The sequence below is a fragment of the Anopheles gambiae genome, chromosome 2 (assembly GCF_943734735.2).
Source record: "Anopheles gambiae chromosome 2, idAnoGambNW_F1_1, whole genome shotgun sequence".
Lineage (NCBI taxonomy): Eukaryota > Metazoa > Arthropoda > Insecta > Diptera > Culicidae > Anopheles > Anopheles gambiae.
This window is the reverse complement of record NC_064601.1, coordinates 68,288,045-68,309,745: the sequence shown is the minus strand read 5'-3', so window position 1 is coordinate 68,309,745 and position 21,701 is coordinate 68,288,045. Positions and strand designations below refer to the sequence as shown.

The window sequence follows — 21,701 nt, the reverse complement described above, 5'->3', positions numbered from 1 at the left end:
ATATATTTCTCTCTTCCTCTCTCTTGCTGCTTTATTTTACCCTTCAACTACCCGAATAGACCATCAATTGCATGCACTTCGTTTTGGCATACACCCGTTGCTGCTCCGTAAATGCTACGTGATCAGTTCGTGTTGTCAATATAAAACGTATGTACCACCAACCAGCATCCAATTCAATCACACGCTCTTGAAGGTCAACTGCTGATTAGACATCAGCTGCATTCATTGCCTGGAGAAAGCATGCCCGCATCACATGCCCATCAAAAACCACCGAAGTCCAAAAACTACCCCAGAAAATGAGTCCAAACAAAAATGATTACCATGCGATAGCTTCCGGATCGGTGCATAGCCTTCGTGTGCACAATCATACGAACGACAACAGCACGAACCAATACGGATGTAGCTTTGAATGCACACCCCACTTCTACGATAAGCACACACACCGAAGATGCCTGGAGCCACGTGATCTTCACGTGCTCTTCGATGCGTTCATGAACAGCGTGAAGACCAGCGTGTGTGAAAGCTACACGGAGATGTCGCACTCCGGTTTAAGACGCTTACTGCTCCCTTTTGTGAATGGGACTTTGATTCCGGTCGTCGTGTTATTAATATTAGTCTTGTTTTTCTCCCTACCCGGACCGGCAAGGTTAGGGCATAGACCCGAACCAAATTTCGGCTGTGATGTAAGCCGCTTCCTAAGCCTTGAACAATAACCGTGAGTATCGCTAGATGCTAAACCAACAGAACCGGTCCGAACCAGTCGAACATGGAACACTCTGACTGATAAGATCATTGTTTTGAAACGTCCCTTAAAACTGAACACAGCACTAAACCCCTTTCGATGATACTCGGTTCTAGCGTGCAATGTTTTATTTAAAAACGTTTTTATTTTTCGTACAGCTACTGCTGATGTATTATTTCCAAGAACTTTATTCAACCACTTTACGAGGCCTGGGGCCGTGTGCAAGGTGAAATTATGATCAAGGCGATACACGCTGCCCGAACGATCAAAAAGGTTACACGTTATCAGGGCTACTGCGATCATCATGCGAGTAAAACAATTACTTGGCGTTCTAATTCGATAAAAAACGCAAGCGCTATTCAATGATTGAAAAGATTGCAAGTTCCGGACTGAGTAATTCGATTGCTGCATATCCATGCACTTTTTTAGCAATGCAACTTGCGGATCAAATCCAAAAGCGGTTCAGTGTTCCTTCTTCTTCTTCTTCTTTGGCACAACAACCGCTGTCGGTCAAGGCCTGCCTGTACCCACTAGTGAAGTGAGCTTGGCTTTCAGTGACTTATTGTTACCATAGCAGGATAGTTAGTCCTACGTATGGGGGCCGGTCTATTCGGGACTTGAACCCATGACGGGCATGCTGTTACGTCGTACGAGTTGACGACTGTACCACCAGACCGGCCCAAGTGTTCCTAGGTCAGTAAAAAAAATTAAAAAACAAATACCAATTCATTTGGCGTAATTTTATTACCAGCAGTGCAAGTCGTAGTTGCGCAAACGGTTTTGGTTACATATACAGTGGCGGTCACCTAAAATCGAACACCTCATATTTTCACCTATCATCTGGCTTTGTGGCACCCTAGACAGTTTTCTAGACGGCTTATCGGATTTTTTTTAAACCCATCAGTGAGGACACTCTTCAGCTATGTCCCTTCAAAATATCAGACCGACGTCGTTTAAAATCTTGGAACACTATGCGTAAATGTGATTAAAGGTATGACATTTATGGGGTCCACTAAAAGTCGGACATCCTATATTGACCAACATGGCTCCAAAACCATTTGATTTCAGTCATCAAAGGTCCATAGACTAAATAAAGTAGTTTTGAAGAGAGTTATTATTTTTCCTAATTTTAGAGTTAGTTAAACCTTTAAAAGTGTCAGAAATGAAGGAGTAGTGGAAATTTACTGCCTTACCTACCAATAAATACCTAATTGCCTCAATGCCGTTGGTCATTATTTAGATAGAATAACTACTGCTTCGAATTGGTAGAACATTTTTGTTCCTGGTTTGGTTACTGAATATGTTTGAACATGTTAATATCATGAATCGTATTTATCATTAGCAAGGTAATGATTAAGAGTTTGTGCTATAAGCGCTCATGCATCCCCTAACTTTCTAGATACCCGAACAAGTTCAATGTGTTTAAGTATGAATATTCCTTTTCCTAGACATTTTCCGCATCAAAATTAATGTTTTTGTTTTATTGATGCATAAATTCTAAATCAAAAATAAAATTTTAAAGATTCTTTGCCCGTATGCCTTAACCTTTGAACAAAATGTCACTGCCTTACAAGCGTAAAGTCTATCGTTATAAATTTGTTACAACCGATAGCTTTAAGGCGGTCTTCTACCATTTTTTGTTGTTATCAATTTATTATGCTCACGTAGTTTTAAGCTCGATGACTGAAACATGAATTATAATTTTTTGTATTCAAACTCCGACTTCTCCTCTTGGTTATATCCAAATATTTCCTTAATATTCATTTTTTTATCGTCGTTTACTTGTATTAATTAAAGTATTATGTAGAAAAAGTGACAAAAATGTCTCTATAACATCATTCCTGATACTTCTACAAGATTTAAAAACTTTGAAATAATTAATAGCAATACCTTCTTCAAAATTACGCTGCTATTTAAATTTGTGAATCCGGACCGCAGAGCGCTTGGTCTAGATTATGTAATACATATCTGGCCACCCAAAATAGTCGATGGAGCAATAATAACTAACCATAATATCAAATGGTTTAAGAACCATATTGGTCAATATTGGCAACCTAAGTGGTCATTTTGCTACGAAATGAAGACTGGCCGACTTTCAGTGGACCGTATAAATTTCATACCTTTTATCACATTTATGCATAGTGTTCTCAGATTTTAAACGATATCGGTCTGATATTTTGCAAGCACATAGCTGAAGAGTGTCCTCACTGATGGGTTTAAAAAAAATCCGATAAGTTGTCTAGAGAACTGTCACAGGGTGCCGCAAAGTCAAATAATAGGTGAAAATATGAGGTGCCTGGCTTTAGGTTACCGCCACTGTAGTTATTAGTAGTAGCAGCTACGAAGAGCTAATCGTGATTTTGATTTGATGAATTAAGATAATTATAGCTTTTTTGGTTAATATATCGATGTGACATGAGTATCTTTGTATGCTTGTTATTTAATGCATCAACCGTAGGACCGCCAAGGTAAATGGCCCTTAATGATCAACTTAACTTAATGATTCTACCAATGCATAGTGAGCATCTGTATAAAAAATCGAAAAACTAACTTCATTGTAGATAAATACAGTACGAGATACTTAAACTTAAATAAAAAACTATACATTTTTAACCTTACCATTTTGAAGTACAGACCTTCAGAGTACAAACGTATAAAATACATTTATTTAATTAATTTCTTTTTTTTACCAAACATATACCATTATATCCAAACATTACAAAAGCACCATAGATTTGATATACACGCACGTAAAGTAGACTATAAACATGGATCAAGTCAATGAAGATGATTGGACATAGTGGCACCTGATCGAATTATTTGGTCAAGTTCTTGTATATTAAATCACATACACGTTATTAATTGAAAAGTAATAAATACAACATATATTAATATAATTTCATCCTTATCTATGAAGGGAAAAATCTATGAAAGGAAAAAAAACTATGCACCCGTTGTTGCAGCGAGTTCGAGGGGGGTCGGATCATAGTAGGTTCAATAACCGAACTCGCTGCTCCAACGGGTCGGAGTCGCCTATGCTTTCTCGCACCTACTCATCATTCGGGTTGACCCGAACTCGTGACACCAGCGGTTCAGATTTGATTCCGACTCCGACCTAGCGCACCTGCTACACCCATAGGTCGGAATCGATTCCGGCTAGCTCGCACCAGACTCCGGGTTGGGGCTTGAAATGAATCGTATGTCCCTCCACTAATACTTACTAAAAAAATCTGATTTTTGTCCATGATAATTGTATTAAAATGGAACGAGTTTCATTTACTAGCAGTCATTTATTCTGATATTTTAAATAGTACGTTTCATATGAAGTCTTAATTCGAAAAATGCTATATCATGAAATGATTGTAGTGGGGTTAAACATTTTTAACTTTTAATCGCTTCATACAAGATAAGAAAACATTTCGTAGTAGCATAGACACCAACCATATAACCACTAAGCCGGTCTCATGGTACAGTCGTCAGCTCGTACGACTTAAGAACATGCCAGTCATGGGTTCAAGCCCCAACTAGACCGTGCCGCCATACGTAGGACTGACTATCCTGCTATGGGGGGTTATCCAAAAGTCACTGAAAGCCAAACCCCACAAGTGGTACAGGCAGGCCTTGACCGACAACGGTTGTTCAGCCAAAAGAAGAAAAAGAAGAATAACCACTATCGATACTTTCCCTCATTGATGCCTATTGATAACCACATTACCAAAACCCATCCATGATATAAACAATACAATATATGTAAAATACATTGCGAATATAAATAATTTATTTTATTACTTACCAATTAATCAAGCCACAATGTCCCGCGGTTTGGTTAAAATAAACGCACCCGCTCCTACAAGTCCAATCGGTGAAGATTTCCATATAATTCCTAAAAAAGAATTAGTAAGCCAGTAACCTGTAACCAGCACGATCGCACGTAAAATCGAAAAGAAAATACACTTCCGCAAATACTGTTTTTTTTAATTATTTTAAAATGCCCATAATCTTAACCCGCTCCGATTCTCAATTACAAATGCACATTTAAACAAGACACCAACGTCCCAACGTAGTTGCCACGAAGCAGCCAACATGACATTTAACCTTTGCTTTGGCATCTTACCCGATTACTACCACAATGCATCGAACGCACGGTGTAGTATGCAACGCAGTGGCACGCAAAACGGGTTTCGTCTTGCCAATACTCATTTGCAGCAGTGCATTCCGCCTCGCTCATGTAGCAAAGGACGCTAAGTAACACTCAACCAAGCAGACCACAGTATCCCCATGTATTGGTATGGTATTCTGACACACACACACACACACACACACTGCCACACACTATTTGTACGATCTGTTTTACCCTACCTAGAATGCGATGCCACTTAACCAGGCCAATGGTCACACCACCAACGGTTATACGCACCTGCACGCACTTGTAGTGCTCGGTGCATTCAACAACAACAAACCACTTTTCACCTACCAACCATGTACTACTGTCACTACACACTGCTCCATCTACACCATCTCAATGAGATCGGTGCATATCGTACATTTGGATACAGTTTTGCTGGTATTCCTTGACCCAGCTGCTCATTATCTTTTGCTAAACTTATTCCTTCTCACTAGTGTAGCGAAGCTAAAATAATCCTAATAACAACGAAACCCCTTACTATCCCCTGTAAGCAAACATTGAACGATCCCTGTGTTAGGTGTTGTTTAGTTTTTTTTTTTTGTTAAAATCACGCAAAGACTGGCTATCCGGCTGCGTGGTACTGATTAAGTCTCGAAAGTCTGTAGTGGCTAGCAAAACGTTCCACTACCTTTAGCCTTAAGTCATTCATATCCAAATTGTTCCAGTACTTGGATACAGGTTACCAAGTTGATACAGTGTATACTGATATTAAATCTGCTTTTGATAGAGTATCTCATAAACTATTGTTGATGAAGCTCTCTAAATTAGGCTTATCTACGTCTTTCGTTCACTGGATTGGGTCTTACCTCTCTAATAGAAATCTTCATGTAAGCTACGGATCGTCCTTTTCTTTACCGTTTTCCAATTCTTCTGGTGTCCCTCAAGGAAGTGTACTAAGTCCCCTCTTGTTTCTGTTATTCATAAATGACATTAGTTTTATTCTACCATCTCCTAACCTCCTTCTATATGCAAATGACATTAAAGTATTTGTTCCAGTGATGCAAGAGGATGATTGCAGCGTACTCCAATATCTTCTTAACTCCCTCTCTTCATGGTGTGCGTCAAACTTCTTAGAGCTCTGTCCTAGTAAATGTAGCGTGATCTCTTTTTGTCGTCGTCATTCCCCTCTTATTCACGATTATGTTCTTAATAACACTGTTATCAACAGGGTGTCATGTGTTCGCGATTTAGGTGTTATGTTAGACGAAAGGCTATCATTCGATAGTCACCTTGAATTGGTCTTCGGTAAAGCTTATTCAAACCTTGGCCTTATTTTTCGCATGACGTCGGGCTTCACCGATTTGAGGTGCCTTAAGGCATTGTATTGTTCCCTAGTGCGCCCTGTTGTTGAGTATGCTTCTGTTGTCTTCTGTACTAACAGGGCAGGTTGGAATAACAAACTCGAAGGCGTGCAAAAGTGCTTCACTAGGTGCTTATATCGTCGCCTCTTTGGAAATTCTACCACCGCATTACCGTCATACAGTGATCGTTGCATATTGTTCAATCTCGACACCCTCGAATCTAGACGAACTAAAGCATGTGTGTCATTTATCAGCAATTTGTTACGAGGGAATATAGATGCTCCAGACTTGATTTCCCAACTTAGTTGGTATGTTCCTTCCAGGTGTTTAAGAAATCGGACGGCTCTTGAAATACCTTTCCGCAATACAGCGTTTGGCATTAACGACCCGTGGCTAATTTGTTTGTGTCAATTCAATGAACATTACCGCGATTTTAATTTCTAATTTTATGTTCCGGCTCTTTGTTATTCTTTCTAATTATGTCTCTGTTATTCTTAATTTCTTTTTTGTTTTAAATATTTTCTTCTTATCCGCTGCTTATTTTCCTTTCACTATGGATTTCCATTCTGTTATATCCTTTTCTATTTCCCCTTAGTTTAGTTAGTTACAGTTAGTTTAGTACCAATAGGGCTAACTAAGTTTTAAGCAATTATATGTTCAACCCCAGAGGCAGACATATTGAAATTAATAAATGAAATGAAATGAAATGAAATGTCCGCATAGGACGTTACGCCAAGTAGTAGAAGAAAAAAAAGGAGCCAGAACATATAAAAAAAATCACTGTACACGCCACCGATTTTTTTAATCTTTACTACAATTTAATGCACTTGCAGTCAGTTCGCCAGTTACGCGGTTAATAATTTCCAAATAAACAATGGCAAGCAATGTCAGCTAATGCGAGTAGTTTTAATTGATGTTGTAAGTTTATATAAAATAATGATGTACCACTAAAAACTATTTAGTAAATCCATGTTGTTATCAAATTCGTTACGTACCTGAGCTCATTTAAAAAAATATTTAGTTTGTTTTCTTCAATTCAATGTAATATTGAAATGAAAAGACAATTCATTTTGTATTTTATAATGCACAAGTGCAGCTTTCTCAAAAAAACTATAAATTTTTGAAAAACTCGCTTTACTGCAAATAACTGCGTAACTTGGGAACATACCGTACTCATATTTGAAAAATAACTATTATTCCGGACAGACAGTTTCTTTCAGTTTGTTTTAAACTCAAATCTAAATCTCATATATTAGCACACTAAATATGTTTCTCTTCAACTAGTTTTATATTGGGATGTTTCCAATGTGATACTTATCTCCAAAAATCAATCAATACAGATCAATGTAACACATTAAACTTTCTTCTTGCACACGGGTAATTCGAATATATACACAGAGATAAGGCCATTCATATATATGTTTCACTATGTCACGTTTTATTTTTCCATTTCATTTCAGATTCTTTTCACTAGTCTACATTTTTTCATTAAGATAGACTAACAATCTTTACACGATTTGACTTACATTGTCGGCGTTTTGTGATCATCGTGATCGCGCTGTCAATAACATCGGTTTGCAGTCGTTTGCTTTGCTTGGAATTTACGTTCGATTACCTTAACACTCTTTTCAGCCAATTGTGGTTTTGTGTTCATCAGTTTTTTTGCTCTTGCGATACATGCTTGTTTTAACGTTGCCCGAGAAGTTTTCTTCCATATAAAAGCCGGACTCAAAGCCCATTCTTCTGGCAACGAACGAACCTGAACCAATTGAAGGCAATTTAGGCAAAAATTACAAGCCTACAAGATATTGATTTTAAAGATAATATGTCGCTCTACAGTTGTGCCATCTCAGCCACGAACACTACCTAGCTTTTGATAATGTTGTTTTGCACTAAGATGATTCAAATTTATTTGCTCGCTTCTGTCCCTTTCTTTACATTGCTGTGTTATCCATTTTCTAACTTTTTTCCCCCTTATCACCATCTTATCACGGTCTTTCCCTTTAGTTTTGTCCCAATTCATCAAATGTAAACAATTTAATACATTGCTTTTTTAATATTTTTCTTTTTAGTTCATTGGTTCTGTTCAATTATTTTTGTTGTGCTCTAAACGTATTGTTTTCTTTAATAATTCTTAACGGAATGATTTCTTATCTTTTTGGCGCTACTTTAAGCCACGAATGGAAAGAAACAATTTCTTTCCTCGGATAAACGCTTGTGTAATATTACAGTATGCCGTTTAGCGCAACCGTGAATCGCAGAAAGCACACGTATACCTAACTTCTCTTCAAAACGGGCGTAAAAACAATCAATTGAAAATCGAATACTTCCATCGTCATCAAAAGCATACCTTCCCAGTCAGCGAAACACATCAAGCATTTTGCAGAAGAAAAAAATCCAATTAGCATAACACACATTTGAAACCTTGGAAAACTCCCCTTCAGAAACATTGTCTCAGTAAATAGCTCATCACCGCATATCTATGCTTCACTTAACCATATCCCGATTTGACCCAACGACCAAATTCAAACAAACATATTATAGTTTAATTCTATGGATTAAATCACCTTTACTGAATGTCTCCGGTGACACGTATTTATGGTGAACTTTCTCAATTCTACCATCATACGGATAGCGAAGAGACAAACAGACGAATAAAACTATAATGAATTATTTGGATTAATGAAAACTACACTAACGATCGATCATCTATGCATGACGCACAAGCATATGAAAGGTGCAAACAAATCCTGAGGTGTTTTAGCGTACACTGAGCGCTCGGTTTTTGTTACACAATTTAAATTTTGTCTCACTTGTTAAATGCTTTCGTGTATCAAATGCTGGACCGATGAAAGACGGGGGGCTTGGGGCTGCCTGGTTTGCTACGTGAGTAGAGTTCTGTCTTTATGGTTCACTTTACGAACAAATCCATTTTAAGGGTTTTTGCAATATTCTGACCGCTCTTACAGGCTTTCCAATAATGTTGGGTCTCGTTTCTATAACATTATTAGTCGCGCATGAGATATGTTCCAACAGCTATCACCTATTTTATTTCGATCACAATAGTTTCTTTTATTTCTTCCACATGAATTTCAACACATTATAGTCAACATTTCCTTTGCAATTGAAATAAATTTGCAAGTAACGGTAACATTAATTTTGAAAATATGCTTCAAATCTTTCAGGGTTCAAATCTCTGTGAATAATCGATGGAAATTCGAACTACGGATGTTTGAAAATCATGTAGAATAAATGAAAAAGAGATAATTGTGATTAATGTAAAACATGTGATAGCTGTTCGCAACAAGTCTCATGAGGGGCGAATAATTCTGTTCACATTGGAAAGTGACTCGGGAAAACATGTATGGAGTTCGGTTCCTCAGTACTAAGCTCTAGACGTTTTCGTATATCGAATATTGGAACAAAAAAATCATACATATTTTATTGACCATCACATTTGTTTTATATTCCGAATAGTGATTGGAAAAGAGTATTTTGTAACTGGGATAGGCAATTTAATAAGCCGGAATAAATAAATTATTATCTGCAAATTAACACCTTCCATTTTTTGCAGCTTCTATAAGTGTGGGATGTGAGCAGTACTATTCCTTTACTCTCGAGTTTGTTGTACATACAAGGAATTCAATTCAAATCATTCGGCAATCTTACTATCTAGGACGTTGATGACTTCACTGCGAAAATCCTAAAACGTCCTAAAATAGTACCTGATAATGCAAACCTCTACATATAAAGTCAGACTATCCTACTATCCGTTTTGCAGATGTATGTTGCAGTTCGAAGGATAACTTATACCTCAATGTGTCCCCACAACCCAAGCATGTGTATTCAATGACGTATTCGAAAACATGCACCCAAACAAATCAGCGCCGGTCACAAATATCTAGCACTTCCAATATGATCAACTCTTTTGCCACAAAGGAAACAATTTACAGAAGCTATAAATAATTTAATATACATAAAGCTTGGAAAAGAAAGTCTCAAGTACGCAACCTTTTCGTGAGAAGATCGCTATTTAGGATTGTTTCACCAAAGCACGCATGTGTGGTACATGGTAGTTTATGAAAAGAAACAACACTACATGAACTCTATCAAACAGGATTCGAAGAAAAATTTAGCAAACGCAGTAACATTGCCTATGCAACAGCATTACTGGGATTGCACTTATATGCTTTCGTGATTTTTGTTTTTACTTCCGATACTGATCGACAGATTTTGAATTCTCACTTCGATTTATCTGATCCAATCCACCTGAACCAAACATACGTCCTTTCTCTTTCTTAACCCAATCCCTCACATACACACATCGCACACATACGAAAAAACGAACATACATTCATCAAATCTATCACCTCAGTTTTGTGACATATTGCATACCTCATTCCTTTCTTTTGTTGCTGATCAGGCACTAAAGATCATCATATCCGGTTGGTCAACAATTTGCAAGATCTTAATTTCATTGTTACACGCACACACTTTATCCATTACACATGATACATATGATCATTCTGCCTACATAAAAGATGATATTTTACATCTGCTGTTCAATTACACTGCACGTCGTGCTTATGGATCCTCTTAGCAAATGCAAGTGAGTTTTCCTTATTATGAGGTCATTGAATTGAATAGCACAGATGATTGCTTTAGAAATGTACAGAATATGATCCAGCCGGGAATGTGAACCTCATCTCTGGTCACGAGAAACCAACAACAATCTCGCTTAATAGTGTACTATCAATATTGGATGTGAGCTGACAATCTGCTACAAACCCGAACAGAAAATGCAAGGCCCTGTCTAAACCGGCCCAACATCGCTCTGGTACCGAGCCGTCAAATAGTTGGCTGCTTCACTCATCTGTTCAAGCGACCGGTACAGCCCGATCAGATGCATGCGAAACTGTTTGGCAAGCTCAGCGCTACGATCCTGCTCTTGATTGCCCTCCGACTCGATACCTGAGTCGTTTTCCGCCGACGTTTCACTGTCGGAATCGCTCAGCGTACTCGCCGAGTTGGAGGAAGCTACTGATACCGTGCTCGGGCGTCGAATATGGCCCTTCACCGATGTCGCCGTCGTCGTGGCAGGACTGATGCTGCTGTTTGCTTCTACTTTTTCACTTCCGGCCACTGAGGATCCGGTGCTGTTATTGGTGTTCATGGTCACGTCCGAGGTTGTGTTACTGCTAGTGCTGCTTGTGGCGGAGCTGTTCGTAACATTGGTGTCTGTGTTATTGCTGTTAACCTTTGACGAGGTTGATTTCGTCGAACCCATAACAACCGACTCTTCCATATTATCTTCCGCATCCTGGCGTCCCCAAAGCAAATCTACTTTGACTATTTTCAACATGTTGTAAATTTGAAACAGTTCCGCCGTGTTCAGGACTTCGCGTATCGAAGTACGGTTTGATTTCTTTCCATGATGTGCTCCATGGTGTTGTGCTTTTGGTGCAACCGGTACCGTGTCCGTAGCATCACCAACCTATGAAAATAGAAAATAGAAAAAATATGTAAAGGTTGAAAATCAGCTGTACGCATACAATTTTAAAATGTATTTAATTCAAATTTATATTTAGAGTAGGGCATATTTTATTCAAACGGTTCTTCCGGCCAAATTTCTTCCAGCAACTATGTCTTTCTAATCTATAATGCATTTTCTGGCGATATAAAACTAAGATGATTCTCTATTTACCATATCCATAAAAAAACGATGATGATATTAGCAGGCCTTTTACATTCATAATACTCTATTAGTTAACTTCTTTTTTGTTTAGCGCATCAATCATAGTGGTAGTCCATTAAGGGCCTTATTATCACAAATGTTTGCTATACTATAAGCTGAACTATTTTTGCTAAACTATAAGCTAAAATGACTTGTTGGTTTATCCAACCAACGCAGGATAGTCAAACTTGCATGTGAGGAATTCGGTATATACGAGGCTTAACCCTTGCAAGGGCATGCAGTTAGGTTGGTAACTTTTATAGGACTTTCACTTAACAAAAGAAAGACATTTCTGAAATTCAAACTGATGTTGCGCATGATCAGCTACATATGTAGCTGCGCATGATCATTGTCTGTAGTATGCCTGCACGGCATCTTGCCAACACCTTACAATGTGCACCTACGGACTAATGGCACAAAATAACACAATGCATCTATATGAAAAGGTTTCACTTTCGTTTTGTCAAAACTCATTTAGTACAAAAGCTCTTCGGTAGCATAAATATAAACAATAAACTACAGAAAAGAGAAATCATTCAACCATGCAACAAGCGGTTAATAACTGCGGCTGTGAAAGTTTTATCGGTGTTCACAAAGTGTTTTAACTGTTTTTCTTTCTGGAAAATAGTCCACTAAGCAAATTTTATTCCTTGTAGGTGAGTTTTCCTTATGATGGCGTCATTGAAGAACAACATTGGTCATAAGAAGTGTCCTCCCAAATGCTTCTGACTAATTTCATTTCATTTCATTTCATTTCATTTATTAATACAATATCCGCCATCAAGGCTAAATAATTAATAAATAGTTAAACTTAAACATTCTTTGCTTCTACCTAATCTGCACGAACGCCTTCGTCCATGCAAACTCTTGAATCTTTCACAATTATATTATAAATTAATTATATTTTTTTATTTATATTATATTGCACACCTACAGACAAAAATCACAATGAGTGAAAGGAGGAAGGAAATACAATGCATAAGGGCCAATCAAGCTGATGCAACAATCGACATTAACCAAGCTGGCTGAAAAGAGCGTTGTAGATGTGGATTGCAAAAATGCCTCTGTGGCTTCATTAAGAAGTGAAAATTGCACGCGGAACAGCCCCGGCAAAGGAAAACAAAAAACCTGCAATGGCTCGCCAAGGCCCGTGAAGCAAAACAGTCGCTATATGAGCCACATGAACAGTTGCTTGCTTGTTGTGGTGGTGGACACCATATCGCTACTGACATCACAAGCATACTTTCTGCAAACGTTTTATTCATCGCCATGTTTTCTACCACATTACAAGACTGTTGAAAATGGTATCCAATTTTATTTGTATGCATGATGATCACTGTTATAAATGACGTTATTTATTTATTTATTTATTTATTAAAGTTTAGCAATAACAGCTATTTAAATGATTTTCAATTTACCTTTCGATCCATCAATCTGCAGGGAACCAATATCGTTTCATCCATCATGTTGACAGTCTTGACAAACGTTTCCATCGCATTCAATATGCTTTGGTTAGAGAATTCTTGGTCATCGTGGCGGGCGATTCGTCGCAAGCAATTCCTAAAGTGAAACAAGAAAATAAAAATATGTACTACACCGTAAGTGTTACATGCATCGCCCACATTTACTTCATTTATATTGGAAATTCATTATGCATATAGTCAATGGGACGTGAGAATAACAACACTTGGCATGTCTGATTTCAAGAGTGATTGGTGCAATTAATGTCATAAAATATGAAATATGTACTAGTGAATGATAAAGATATAAAGACGTATCAACTACAACATTTGTCCTTGGACGAGCGAGTTTTATTTAAAGGCGGTTAATGAGTTATTTTTTCGAGCTTCATGAAATACAACAATTTATTTGCTATCACATTTCATAACATGACCTTCCGATTATTTCGATAAAAACTGGATCATAAGCCAACTTTGTACGACATGTTTAATAAATTTATGTAAAAAAGGCATAATTTTATTCAACAAATAATACTAAACAATCATATAACGTAAGGAATAATGTAACTCAATATTAAACAAAATACTGTCATTAATGCTGATATTGTACAACTAGAGTTACAGCCATTATTTTTGTTTTTAATCTGAAAAATTGTACAGCCAAATTTTGCAGTTTCCAGCACAATTTACCGACTGCCAGCCTCAGAATGTTTTTAATTCTTCATAGTGTTTATTTTGCACACATTAAAAAACGAAAACAAAACTCGTGGAACTGTTGCACTAAATCCAACGAAGTTGCCAACAAGTTCAAAAGTAGCACAAGTAGTTACCATATGTGTTCTTTTTTTTAAGCGTACAGTGAGGATACAGTCCTTGGCAAGGAATGGTGATACACCATACAACTGCCCTTAAAAAATATAATTTGGCAAACTTTGCTATCCATTTGAATCCAATGCAAGCGAATAAGATAACAAAAACCTGCTTAAAGGGTACTTCAATAACAAGATCATCATTGCAGGTGAAAGATCGTTATCGATAAACTTCTAACAAGCAATGAAGAACAACCAATTTGCCTTTGGCCTGCCATGTCCAGATACAATTTTATTAATTACTTTATGTTTTAGTAGATACCCGAATGATCTTGTAAGCCAATCAATGTGCCAATTGCATTCACAGCACCCTGGAACGTAACTAAACGAGTTGCTATGGCATAACCAACCAGGAACGACGCCTAACTACCACATGTACGACTTGCCAGAGCTGCTATTTTCAGTGAGAACACGTAAATATATAGAAAATAGAAAATAAGGAACTGTCCAACTGTTTTATATGAACTGTTTTATATTAAGCGGGCCGCATTGGTTCATAAATAATGGTGTTGACGATCATTTTTCCGTTGCCTGCAGCTAATGCAAACGTTTAAATTTCGTCTTTATAAGAAAATACTAACATATAATACACAAAACTTCTATAGCTTTCTATTTTTTAATCTTGGTCTACGTCTCTGAAAAGCAGCAATTGCATTCTCTTTAAAAATAGTCACAATAATTAACTATTAATTAAGAAATGCGGGCCGCGTGCCGTAGTTTGGAGACCCCTGCCTTAAACCATGGATTATGCAGTTTTAGAGCTATTCATATGCCATAAGTTTTTTTTGTCTTCGAATAACGAGCACGTACCTAACACGTATGAACAATTATTCGTTCAAGTTCAAAATTGAACTTGGCGCATTATCATATTTTGCAAATACATTGAATCGAAACACGATTGACCTTCTCTGGTTTTGGTAGTGTGTGACAAAAATACAGTTTTACAGTCAAACGTACGGTAATTGCTCAGCAAACACACGTCGCATTGCTATTGCTTGTATCGTTCCTTCACCTGTCTTGTCTACCCGCACAAGTAGCATTCAAAGTACCCGATGAAAGTGTACCTATTCCCCTGGAATGGCTAACTTTGCCGCGCTGGCACGCAGTTTTGCTGGAGGTCAATCGTCCAATTGTGTCGCCACCGAAAATCAAGTACACTCACCACAAAAGTATGAAATTCCAAAGTCCAACCATTACCATGTCGCGCTACCTACCTCCAAGGAAATGGCTTCACCAAAAGCACGCATAGGAGAGCCTGCTCTACGAATTTTGAGGCCGTTTGTGCTGTACCGTGCGTACCATTTCTGCTGAGGTCGTGACAATTTGACGGTTACCGTTGGAGGAGGACCAACAGTGCCTTCTTTTACCTAACGGACAAACCAGCCCCTTCCATTCGCCGCTGTCTCAAGGTCCGGCAGAGCAATACACTAAGTGGTGGAAAAATGAGAGTCACGAGCATACCCTAATCATCATCGCGGGACAGGTGGGAAGGCTATTTTGTTTTTGATAGCAAAGGCTGTGTGCCACACGGTTCGCCAAACAAGGAAGGTCGAGGTGCAAGTGAATGTCGCGATACTGCACACATAATTTGGGGAAGTGTCTTGAATATCAAACACCTATTCCGAAATAACGGCACACTACCAGCAGACATGTTTAAGGTTATATTAGTAATAGCAAAATTCAATGCTAGGCTAGTGGCAAGGTTCAACAACATTAAGCTAATTGCTAAATTATCATCTAACACATTAGCTGTATGCATGTACAAAGCTAGAGACGATACTGAAGCTAGAAACACATTTAAAATCCCTTCGCTCTAGCAGCATTTGGTCAGGACAGGACACCTTTTCTCGTACAATCTTATCCCCTCAACTTGTCAAGACACTCTCACTTTCATTTACGATCAAAACAAAGTTTCCACCACCAGTGTTCGCGCCCAACTCAATGTATTGGGCAGGCTGGCTGCATTGTCCAGATGGTGGCGTAGAGACTATGGTGCAATGCTACAAAGATTTTCCCCACCATCTCGCTTAGACACAGAGTGCAATGCAGCAGGGGAACCGCTCTATTCGGAGTGACGATGTTGGGTTTGGGTGAGGACGGGTCGTATGATTGCTTCATCGTCGCCTCTCGTGGTACCCTAGAGAGCTAGTGGTCTGACCGGTCCACCTTTGTATGCTGCGCGCGCGCGCTCACACACACTCGTCGGCAAGGAACGACGTTCACTCGGTCGACCTTGGCAAAAATTAACTGTGAATGAACGAGACGCGATCTGATCGACGAACGTGCGCCACTATACAACTTACAGCCTGCTATGACGCCGCCCTGCTAGGTCGTACGACACGACGTACGCCCGCCATGGACTGACTAAATCGGTGCTGAATTCATTCGACAGGTGAATTGGCACTGGCACGAGTCGTGAAAACACGCCATCGATGCACACAAAAATAAAACCATGACACACAGGATAACATGCGGCATTTGCATGCTCCTCGATGTCGAAAATCAAGTGCCAGGATGATATTGCTTTTTCCGTTAACCATTAATGAGGAAAGCCATTTCGCATCATACTAGTTACTGCCCTACCATTACTAACCTATTATATTTACTACTACTGCTATGGCATTTTGCATAGACAGAATTTTGTATTCAATGAACAATGGGTTATCATATCTTTGATCATGATACATCTCTATCCTGCCAACTATCTCGTCGCTCTATACATCGCAGCCTAACATGTGATCAAGGCATTGCACGGCATGCATGTGTGGCTGTATCTAAGCGGTTACATAAAAGATTGACCAGTCAATACCGCTTGGGTGGGGAATTGGGAACGAAAAGAGGGTGTAATGCCACAAGCGCAACCCATACTCCAATGATCAGGCAATGGATGGAAACTGAAATCTTAACTGCCAGGCGAGAACAGCCTCGTCGAAGAGTCGTCGTCGTCGTGAGACCTATCCCACCATTTTGACCACCACAGATCGGTGTATTGCGAGTCCCACTAATTTGGAACGGCACAACAAAACCCCAGGACGTAACCGGGTTACGGTGCAGTGACTTTTGCGAAACTTTCGGACAACTTTCGATGCTCTAGACATCCCGTCTCTGGCGGGAGTGTCCTCGACATGCTTAGCGAAACGAAATGCTATGAGGTGACGAAAAAAAAATGCTCGTCTCAGGCATTATTGCGGGCAATCTGAGGTGACATAACAGCTTAATGGTTGTTTACAAACAAAACATATTCTCCATAATCCACGTAATGTTCCTAGTTCCAGGACTAGGTGTATCAAAAAAAAATGTTTAAAAAAACCTTGGATTCAAATAAAATTGCAGGCAGTCAGTCTCCGAGCTTTACGGATTAGAAAGTACACGATTTGCACAGTTCAGCAGATGTTTTAATGTACAAATTCTGCTGATTTGACAGAAAAAATATCAAATGCGAAATAATATCGTAACTTTTAAAAGGAAACACGTATTTTTTATTTAAAGCCTACTAAATAAACAATTTACGGACTAAAGCCTCGGTGTACCTTGGAGACAACCGGTATATTGAAATATCATTGCAAACAACAAAGTCTAGAACGGCGAGGGATTATTTCACACCACAGAAGCATTCCGGGTAGTGAGGTTTTCACATTCGCGTTGAGAAGTAAAAGTTGTTTCCAATTTATTTCAATCCAAGTTTCCGTTTCTTCAATGTTCTCCCGGAGGGGTCGTTCCATTCTTCCAAGGACAGATGGTCCTTATAAACCACTGTATCATAAAGATGCCTGACGATATTGCCGACGTCCTTCATAGATCATTTCCTACTATTCATTGCGCACAAAATTGAAAAAAGGATTGAAGGTTTTTCATATCACAGTAACGATGTAAATGTTTTACAAAAAGAGATATCAGTAATGGAAAAAGGAACGAATATATCGCTCCTGGGTCACAAAGAATCGATTATTCATTTCCATACCGTGCGTTATCTACATAGACCGGAATTGGAACAGAGGTTTAATAGGCATTTAAATTTAAACTATTCAACCTGCGGGTTGATGACAACAGGTCACCAACGTTCAAACGCAAAAAGTTTCAAAACAATATTAATTATGCATACGAACTCTCCAGGGTAAGGTTGGCCTTTGTTTTGCCATATTAAAATATCACTTAACCACAGCGAAGAGCATGCTTTGAGCAGTTTGACCCAGTGATCGAATAATTAATGCACCTGCCGGTTGTGCACAGTCCATTTGATGTGTTGGCTCTGTTGGTCATTCTATCGTCAATACGTTTATTGTTTTTACTTTATATTGTGCAATTGAGTTTCCTTGGCCTCAAAATATAACACGCTTTCGATCAATAGAACTAAGCTATGCTTCAAGAGGACTTAAAAAACGAATCGATTCATTAGCGGATGATTTAGCAACTTAGTGTTATCAAAAATGATTTCCGAAACTGGTTTTGCCGGTTGGATCTCTGACACGACACACACACACACCCGTATTCCATCTGGGACACTGCCCAAGTTCGTAAATTGGTAATGCTCCATAGCTACACAGACACTAATCACTCTTATCGCACTTCCCATTGCACCGCTCGGTTCGACCAGACAATTACCTCAGCGTTGACAGGTAAGTTATAAAAGGGGTTTATTTATTCTTCTTTTCTCTCCTTTTTTTACAGCGAATACCATTAAACGAAGCACCTGCACAAGGAGAGCGTCCGGCGTAACTCAAGCCATGGGCAAGCAATCTGGCAATTTCCACTAAAGCCTGTGGGAAGCCAAAAAGTGCGGAACATTCCAGTGCCATAACATTGATGCGAACAAAAAAGCGCCGATACAGCGCGAAGCCGTTTCCGTTTGGAAAATGGAACGTTTCTCCACCACATAAGCAGTAGGATACATGCACGTGATACCCGCTTCTAGAAGGCTTTTACACACACAATATTTTTTTGTAGCCCCAACGTTTTGTAATCTATTCTTCTTTATCCTCTTGATTTTCCGACGGACGGTCGGCTGTGCGAAGCGACTGAAGAAAATCATCTGATCGACGCGGAACCCCAATACGCAACGGGCTGTGTAGCAATAGCGTTGGTTGTATTGGTGTTAGGCGGTTTTTACACACCTAGCGTCATAGCAATCTTTGTATGTGTTCGTATCCGGCAACGGTGCAACGTATCCAGTGCGCATGCACCAGACCACACCACCATCAAGTGGGTACAGAAAAACCTTTGCAGCTACCAACGCACACACACACACATGCACTGTTCCGTCCCTGGCAAAGGTGAGGCAATTTTTGACACTTCAAAACCGCCAGCCGGGCGTTATCTCATCTGATGATACGATATCATATACCGTTTCCTAACTCATCCCATGATCTTTATAAGTACTTTCAGGCACTAGCAAGATAGGGGCTTCCCGTTATTGAATCATCTTCTGAATCATCGTTGTAAAAATTCCCCGACCGACACATACAAAAATGGTTATATTCTTTGTAATAACATCATTAATTTGCTTTCCAACAAACTTACATACACTGATGTGCATCGAGTGTTATCCGCACTCAAACAGCTCACATAAAAAAATACATTGCCATATCACCACCCCATGGCCATCACTGAGGCATAAAGTGTATCCGAAATACCATTTGCAACGAACTGAAACAAAACGTAGTTGCACAATTACTGGTGTTTGCGGACGGGTTTGCAATCCGTTTGCACTACCTTGATCAGTTGTACATAAGTGTTGACCTTAAGTAACGGGAGGCACACATGTCGAGCTCCGTGTATCCTCGGATCTATCGAATCGAAGATACCAAACATTGATCCATGGCCAACTGCGATCAATCGTAGCGAGTAAGTCTGCTAGCAAAAGTCAAGGAAGGATGTGCACAACGGTGCAGACGATACGATTTCCCCAAAACACAGCTTTAGAATACAATGGTGTTGAAAGCTTACCGGCTGTTTTCCATGTTTGTGGGCAGATCCGTGTATCCGTTCATGTCGTCCTGTCTTGGCTGTCGGGACAAATGTTTGTGTTGTGGAAATTGTTGCTCACAATTTAAAACACAGGATTATGATTAACTTTCTCCTGCCTTTCCGAATTCAATTTAGCGCTTCACGTACGGCACTTTCTCACACAATCACACACTTTTTGAGTATCAAAAGCGCAGCTCGCAGCTCTTCGTTTTGCAACTACTTGAATGTATGATTGGTTTTATCCCCCCGTTTCGCTTCGAAAGCTGATGTTTTCCTGCTAGCTGTGGTTGAATTGAGGCGATTTTTGTATATGCCTTTGCTGAACGCTCGCTCTTGCTGGCTTTTACTATACCGCTTTCTCGATTTAACACAGAGATGTACGCCCTTTTCTTCGAGCAGGCACGCACATACACACACACACACACACACTTGGAAGCTGCTAGAAGATATTTCTGATATTCTGTTTAAGTGCAACGCTCCTAATTATCGCTGCTCCTGCCTTGCCAATGCTCATAACACACTTCAAAATTTGCACACGCTCGCTACTGCAGACAAACGCACATACACGCACACACACACAAGCACACACCTCGATGAATAGGTGTGGAAAACGAAATTCTGCTGCCAAATTTTCTATCACGGAACAACGACGACAGCCTTCGCCTTATAACTATATAAGGCGCACGGAGACTTTTCCTCGCGGTGGACTTGTACGTTTTAGGATGAATTTCGCTTCCCTGCTAAAGGCGCGGACCGTTTGCGTTTTCTCTCACGGACAGGCACACAACCTACGCGACGCGACGGGCGACTTTCAATTGGGAGAAATACGTTACTGCAAAGCAAAGTAAACGCTTCGCTGCTGTTCAGCCCTACAGTGCCGTGCGTGCTGTTAAGACTACTGCGCCGAAGAACTTTGGCAGTTATTTAAAATAATGCATGAACATTTAAAAAAAAATCATAATAAGCTTTTAATGTATTAGTTTTGAATAAATTTTTCGGTTAATTTTTGATTAGCTTTTAATTAGCGTTCACTTAGATTCTTATCGCGTCATGAAACACCGAAAAACGATACTTCTAAAACATACGCTATGCACTGTACAACACACACACGCGCTCACTAAACTGTCAAGCCTTTCAGTGCTTCTCTGTCTTGCATCAACATGCCTGGGGGTTCACTGTCTCATTCAACGGATCGGCTGATCGTATGGCGGCCTCTGATTGGTTGATTTCAGGCAAGCGTGGAAGTGTGTGCAAAATTCGTGAATAAGCTGTCTGGTAAAAAATCAAAACGACCATTCGTTTCCAATGCATTGTGGGCATTCAACACTTACTGTCAGGTCAAATTTTGCTAAACAGAGTCATTTAAAATAAAAGAGCATCTAACGCTTTCATGCTCATAAAGTTGAACGAATAATCAATGAAGAATTAAGAATAAGGTAGAGTGA

The 21,701-nt window shown here is 39.3% G+C and overlaps 1 protein-coding gene across 1 annotated transcript; it reads right to left on the bottom strand.

Annotated features, from left to right (window-relative positions):
- Nucleotides 1-7,646: 7,646 nt before the first annotated feature.
- LOC1275129 (osteocalcin 2) lies at nucleotides 7,647-21,090 on the bottom strand. The gene is made up of 3 exons (XM_558285.4): nucleotides 20,236-21,090; nucleotides 13,382-13,523; nucleotides 7,647-11,723 (listed from the first exon to the last, which is right to left on the bottom strand). The coding sequence occupies exons 1-3, from the start codon at nucleotides 20,277-20,279 to the stop codon at nucleotides 11,043-11,045; spliced, it is 867 nt and encodes a 288-aa protein (XP_558285.3). The 5' UTR covers nucleotides 20,280-21,090; the 3' UTR covers nucleotides 7,647-11,042.
- Between the last annotated feature and the right edge of the window lie 611 nt (nucleotides 21,091-21,701).